At 39.5% G+C, this 7,437-nt stretch overlaps 1 protein-coding gene across 1 annotated transcript in view; it reads left to right on the top strand.

The window, feature by feature from the left end:
* Positions 1-7,437, top strand: part of GALNT12 (polypeptide N-acetylgalactosaminyltransferase 12) — a 93,491-nt gene that overhangs the window by 52,070 nt on the left and 33,984 nt on the right. Inside the window, exon 7 of the mRNA XM_025201484.1 lies at positions 3,536-3,712. Coding sequence (XP_025057269.1) covers positions 3,536-3,712 — 177 coding nt within the window. The remainder of the gene's footprint in view (positions 1-3,535; positions 3,713-7,437) is intronic.

Raw genomic sequence — 7,437 nt, 5'->3', positions numbered from 1 at the left:
CAGAAGCAGCATAGCTGCTGGCAGGGGGGGCACTTGCCACTGTTGATTTGCCCACCCTAGCCCTGTGTATTTCCTGTTTCCAAGTCAGGAGCCATGCAGCATGACAAGGCAGATTCAAAGAGCTTCAGAAAGAGCTTCATTAATTCCAGTTGGCCTTTGTAACCGGATCTGGGAAAGATCTGTGGCACTGACATTATTACTCCCTTACATTACCTACTCTGTACACAAACTGTCCAGCAAAGTCCCTATGTTTTAAGAGAATCTCCTTAATTCTGGATGCATTTAAAAATAAAATGAAGTGCTTCTGGTAAGATGACAACCTGTAACAGGATGGTGCTTTTCCACATAATGTTCTGAGTGGATGTTCTTACAGGGAGCTTTTTATACTGAAAGCCTCAGCGTTGTAACTAGCATTTGTCACTTTTATATGTATTATGTAGCACCCTTGATACCTAATGGAGCTGAGATACTGTATCTCCACAGTGGATTTTTTTAGGCATCACTCTCCGTTTTACTCACAAGTTGGCCAGTATTGAATGTTGGAACCTTCCCCAATAACACTTTAAAAAAAAAAAAAAAAAAAAGCATAACTTCTTTTCTGCTCTTCAAGCATTGTGAAAAATGTAGAGCAACCAAGTAGAATGTAGATGCACTGTCCTCAAGATCCATCTGGAATTGGCCAGTTGAAAGTGGTGTTCTCCACTAACTCCCCCTCCCCTCTCTCCCACCCCTCTTTTGGCCATTTAGCAATGAACAGAAGACTGGACCGTTTATATTGCTTAGACAGGATATACACCTAAGCTAATGTGTATGACTGGAGGAGAACTCTATAGGGAAAGTCTACAGGACTTTCACTCTTTCAGTTTCTATTGGGAAACAGAAATTGTTATAGTCCCCACCATACTGCTTTGTTCTAGTCTGTTTTAATTTTGTTTACGCTGCTGTGGAATAAAAAAACAAGTAATATATTTACTTGCATACAAGACAAGGGTTTTTTCCTCCAGTCAGTCAGAGGAAAAAGCCCCTCACCTTATATCTGCATACAAGAAAACCTCATTAAATATAAAAGCAGCATGTGCTCAGTAATGGAAACTAACTATGATGTTGATTAAATGCAGTCAACACTGAGCATGACTAAAATCCAAGGCCCATATTGGGCAAACATGCTGATGGGAACTTTATTTTCTTTTTTCTTGGTGTGGCCCTTCAAAATGAACAGTTGCTTCTGTAGGAGGAAACAGGCAACACTCACAAGGTCAGCACTCCTAAATCGACCAGACCCTCTACTGGTACCAAAAAAGGTGATGGGAGCCTACCATAAAGATAGGCTAATGCAGCTCATCTAAATAAGATATATGGTAGTTCCCATTGAGCACAGTTCCCCTCACCGCTGAGTCTTTTTCAAGTCATGGTGAGCTACCACATTGCTCACATTTCAACTTCCTCTTCTCCCATAGCTTAGCTACACTTTTCTTTCCCATTTCCAATGATTCCTGTTTCTTCACCAGCTCTCTCTGGCAAACAGCCCCAAATGGAGCCCCAAACGATTAACCCAGAATCCCTCTGTTGTCCCCTGTCTCAACCTGTCACATATGATTATTGTGGCCCTGCCCTCCATAAGATGAAGCTGGACCAGGTTGCCTGTACCTCGTCTTCATATACATTTTTGGAGGATCTCAGGACTTCCAGTATGTAAAAGTGGGCCTCCATCTCTAGTTCCTACTAGGACCTCATCATCCATATGAATGAAGATTTTCATTCTTAACCCTTCTGGGTCCCTTTGTACAGCATTCAGCAATTGATTGAAACACGTATATAGTATACCCAGGACTGAGTACATTGTACTTGCTTCCTCCTGCTCTCCATAATTTAATGCAAACAAAACTGCCTCATTGGAAGAGATTTTGAGTTAGTTAACCATAGTCCAATTTAACCATTGTTGACAGCCTTGACTTATTCCCATGCAGCGGCCTAGCTTTCTTATCTTTCCCTCAGATCAGTTTTAGAAACAAAAGTTTTCTCAGCTTATTGACAAAGTTGCAATTTTAAGTCAACTTCCCCAACAGAACACAAACAAAGCAAAGAGGAAAAGAGAACAGGTTCCTGTATTCTGACATAGGAGCCTGAGAGAGCAACTCCAGTAAGCTCCATGTTAGAGTTACGACTCTTTCTTTAGAGTCTCTAATTCAGTGATTGTCAACCAGGGTACTGTGGCACCTTGGTTGAGATCCTGGTAAGGGTGGTGTGAAATGCTGAGCAACAATAGCACAGTTAGGTGTGCAAATATGTGATGCACAAGATTAACCCAGAGATTTTTAATAGGAATTCATAGCATCAAAAATATTCTGATCTGTTGTGGTCTTTCCGAGTTCTTTGCAACAGAAGAATTGCTCTATTTTTCCAAGGTGCGCCTGGAATCTGAGAGAGACTGGCAAGAGCCAGCATCTGATGTGCAACCAATATCAAATTAAGTAATGGCTAATGCATGTAGTTAAAATCTAGGAAACACCATGGTTTGCAGTTCAGAAGGCTTGATGGTAATTACCAGAGACCAAAAATAAGGAAAAGTTGGAGGAAGGTCAGTCACAAGACTGGTGACCAAGAGCACAGACCAGTCAGCCTGGTTGGTTGAACCCTGACCCCACTATGAATTTTAGTATTATTTCCTGGAAAATGCTTGATGGCACACAGCAGCCCTTTCTGAGTATTTCAGAACTCTTCTATCTTTACAGCCTTGGCTCAGAAGCAAAGTTTTGCTTTTCTCAAATTTCACTTCTCCACGATAGTCTTGACATATAGAGTTCCTGATTTTGACCAGGAATAGAGTTCCTGATTTTGTTTAGAATTTAGCATGACATTGGTTACAATGTTTTAGGCTTTTCAAAAGTTTTCTGATAATAGGCTGTAGTACGTAGACCTAAAATCCATTAGTTGCTCTTATAGATAAGCCGAATCAATTAATCTTGTTAGGGCACTCTCAGGACAGGCAGTCTTCTTGTTGCATCAAGTGGATGGGGCTCCTTCATCTGCCAGAGGTTGCTTACAGGCTCTGGCAGACTTCTTCACAACCACTGGGCAAGAAACCATATGGGAAAGCTTAGTCACAGAATTCTCAAGATGCAGTTGAAGGCACCACCCTGTTGTGTCTGACTTCTAATTCAGCCCTATCAAGGGATATCTAAAACCCAGAGAGGAAGAGTCAAGACTGAGAGTCCCAGTGGAGTTCTGCATTGGACATATAATTATGTACATTTGTACCATCTTACCTTTGCAAACGAGTACTGTAGTAAAAGTGGTTTATGTTCCTGACCCCTAAGCTATGTCCTGCTTCTCCAATTGATTTGTCTTGACACCTTGGGAAAGTCACTTGATCATTATATAATGAATTCATTTATCTATAGGATAAGGATCATACTTGCTTCCCTCCCAGGGTTATACTATTTATTGCTTATAAATTCCTTTGCCATTCTAAAGTTTAGTACAATCTGCTGCTTGCAAAGATTCAAATTACCTATAACACCAATTTTTTGTTTAGATTTGGCAGTGTGGAGGAAGCCTGGAGATCCACCCTTGTTCTCATGTTGGTCATGTTTTCCCAAAACAAGCACCCTATTCGCGGGCTAAGGCTCTGGCCAACAGTGTACGTGCAGCAGAAGTGTGGATGGATGAATATAAAGAGCTTTATTATCACCGAAATCCACATGCACGTTTGGTGAGTTTGACACATGCTACACTTTAAAACTGAACGGGAATATCTTGTTTTTTAGCTTTTGTTTTTTTAACAGGGAAATGTGTTAGAGAGTGTTGTTGTTTCGTTCTTTCTTTCAGTAGGTTTTTTTTTAACTAATTAAAGTTATTCTTTTTCCTGATATAAAATGAACACAGAGTTAATTTTTAATAACTTGGAAAACTGGGAAAATTCTGTAAGACTACAAGAAAGCCTGAATTGTGGTAGTATTTAAAAAAGGGTAAGCTGTATGAATCAGGCACATTTGAAATGGTGAGCCTGAAATTTATGAAGAGCAGGATAGTGAACCAACTGATACAGGACTCTATCAATACAGAATTACAAGACAGAAATACAATTAATGCTAATCAGCATAGTTCAGTGGAAAATAAATCTTATCTAAGCACCTTGGTAATGATCTTTGACAAGATTACAAGCCTGGTGATAAAAAGTAGAACTGTATTGAAGTAATATAAATGGAGACTCATAGTTTTTTTTAGTGGTGTAGAACCTTATGATTTAAAAAAAAAAAAAACCATTCAGAATCCATATGACCCAGATTTATATGATTAAAAATTAGATCTCAAAACATAATTAACTGAAAAATGGGGAAAGTGTTACTAATGGGGGTGCTCCAAGAATTGGTTTTCTGTTAAAAAAATCATTTTTATTTTAAACAAGGAAAATTATAAAATTATTAGTTACTAAGATTTGCAGGTAACACAAGTATTAGGAGAGATGGAGATGACAAGGAAGGGCCCCTGGCTTGGGTGGACTGGCACAATCAAGCAAATTACTTTTTTAATTCCAGTTCAAGGCCCTACACCTAGGATATAATTATGGGTGAGGCCTTAAATATACTGGAAGTGGAACATTCCTAAACTATTCATCCTGAGGCAGGTTCCTAATATGGTAAATTAATCAGACTTCAGGCAGAAAACAAGGATCTAGCATCTTAAGAGTAAGGCAGCTGCAACCATAGGCAGTGCTATCTTCTCTGTATCCAGTTAAAACCCTGCAAGTAGCATGGCAGGGCTGTAAACAGAGCCCAACTCTCCACCTTCCAATCTGAGGATTTAAGCAATAGGCAGTGGAATCTCTGACATCTCTCTACTTCTGAGAATTTGTAATAAAGTGAAAATAGATGTTTTTAAGGTTCTGAGAAGTAGAATACAGAGGTATAGGTTGTAGCCTTGTTGGTCTGAGGATATAGGCAGACAAGTTTCTTTGGGTAAATCTGATATGTTTTATTAGACCAACTCAGATAGTTGGAAAAATTCTTCTTTTCAAGCTTTTGGGTATAAATACCCTCAGTCATGCTGAGGAAGTATTGGCAGTTTGTGTGTGCTCTTCCAAACAGTTTATTTTGGAAGAGCACACACCAAATGCCGATGCTTCCATGGCCTGACTGAGGGTATTTATACCCAAAAGTTTGCAAAGAAGAATTTTTTCAACTATTTGAGTTGGTCTAATAAAAGATATCAGATTTACCCAAAGAACCTTGTCTAAATATTACTTAATGAATTGGTCTGCAGAAGGAATAGCCAGTATTTGGTAGTGCATCTTTAAAAAAAATCTGCCATGTATGTGTCTCACAAAAGCACAGAACACTCCATACCTGTACTTTTATGGGTAACTGGACATGACAGGTTGAAGCAGACAGCGGGTATACTTGCTGAACCTGTCAAGGCAGCATATTTGGTGCTGTGTTACATTAGATTTCACAGTCATTGTGGCCACTCTGGGTCAGTACTCCAGTGGGAGACTTACAGTTCATGTTGCTGGATTCAGTAGTGGCAATTAAACAACAGGGCCCACTCTGCCTTGGCCAATAATTAACCTGAAGCTATGTTTACGTATTGGTTATATCTACATTACACACTGCTGCCAGCATTGCTGTGTGAATCTGGGCGTGAAGTGGTGCAATCCTTAACTAACCAGCACCATTGTGCTAGTGGAAGCCCCTTGTATAGACAAAACATGTACTTCTGTTTTAACCAATAGCAGTCTGATTTGCTCAGGTTGAATAAACTGTGTTGGTAAAAGTATACCTTTGCTAGTGTCCTTACACTAAGAACTAGGAGGACATACCACTATTTCTCTACCGATAAAGTATTCCTAATGGGAATATGGATTCATTGGACAGTGTAGCTAGGGTACAGTCTTTCAAAAAAGACATAACATGGGTATAATGACTGCTTCTGCTCAAAGGCCTTTTTTCCATTGTTGTAGCAGTAGAGGTATTAGTGCTAACATCCTGGCCAAATCTCATTGTTTTGTTCTTAGCTGATTATATTATAGAAAGAGAACTTTGTTCAGCTTTAGTCTCTTTTGAATTGAGTATCTGGCCTGCCTCATCACAATCCACACATGTGTTATGTTCTTCCTCTTTAACTTTACAAGGGTCACCATGAAGGTTTTGTCTTAAAGCACAAGTTTGAAATAGGATGTATGGAAATTTTTGTATCTGTTGCAGGTGGAAATTAATGCTTTTCAACTGCTGGAATGTGACTTTGACATCATGCTGTCAGTAACAAGGAGAGTTGGAAAACTTTCTAGTAATGTTAAGGCCCTGGGTGGCTGATTGTATAATGTGCTGCACCTTTAGCTGGCAGTAAACAAAACTTTTTGTTGTTAATACCCAAGATTTTTTTTTTTTGATATTGTATTGTTGTAACTTAAAGGGTTCAGAGCTTGAACTGAGGGTTTTTGTTAGGGTTTTTTTTATTATTATTTTCCTAAAATTGCTGCTGTTATATTGTGGGTTACCACAATAATGTGATGTACTGCCTGGTTCCTGATTCCTGACAGACTATTTCTTGCCCTGCCTGCAATTGGCAGATTGACAAACAGTTTCCCTAGGCTAGGGAGCTGTTCTGAGGGGCTGTGATACAGAAGCCTCCCTTAACAGAGATGTAGCATTTCTGAAAAAGTAAAACATACAGGGGAAAATAGCATTTTTTTCAAAAAGGAGGAAAAAAGAAAGTTGCAGGGGAAATTAGAAATATCTGCAGTAGTTACTTGCTTGTCAAAGCTAAACAGGTAAATGTAATATAGTCTATATAACTACACTAATATGGTGACTTGTAAACAAAAAAGATGGTTATATCCATAGGGCTCAGAAACAGTATGCAAATAGCTACCTGATGTGTAGAGTAAATGTAGCAGAAATTCACAAACCTTGGAAAATGAACATCCCTATCTCTGCACCATAATATTGTCAACACAACATAGTATTAAGAGTCAACAGTAAATTTAGTTACATAGCCAAACTTTATATTAAAAACAATAGATACCAAGCTCTTGAATCCTGAATTATATAGAAAGTAAATGTAATTTTGTAGGCAAAACTAGCCATCTTTATAAGTAGGGACCTACTCAATTCATGATTTCATAAAAACTGCAAAATCTGGATGAAATCCAAGGGGGAAAAAAACTTACTGAAAATAAAATGCTGGCTCTTCCTCTAGCGGAAAGAGCAGCAGCCAAGATAGCAGAGGGAGCCCCTCACTGCTGATTGTTTGAGAGGGCTGCTTGTCACGTAGCCCTGCACCCCTCAGCCAAACACTGGAGAGGGGTGGAGCCACGCAATGGATATCTCTCTTGGCCAATCAGCGGTGGAGTAGCACTGAGGCCCCTCAGCCAGTCAGAGGTGTGCCTCTCTTCCGCACCCCTCCCGGTGGGATCAGCCCTTGAAAATGGTGGTGGCC

The sequence above is a fragment of the Alligator sinensis genome, unplaced genomic scaffold (genome assembly GCF_000455745.1).
Source record: "Alligator sinensis unplaced genomic scaffold, ASM45574v1 scaffold386_1, whole genome shotgun sequence".
Classification (NCBI taxonomy): Eukaryota; Metazoa; Chordata; order Crocodylia; family Alligatoridae; genus Alligator; species Alligator sinensis.
The sequence above is the reverse complement of the archived record's forward strand: the minus strand, read 5'-3'. Positions and strand labels throughout refer to the sequence as shown.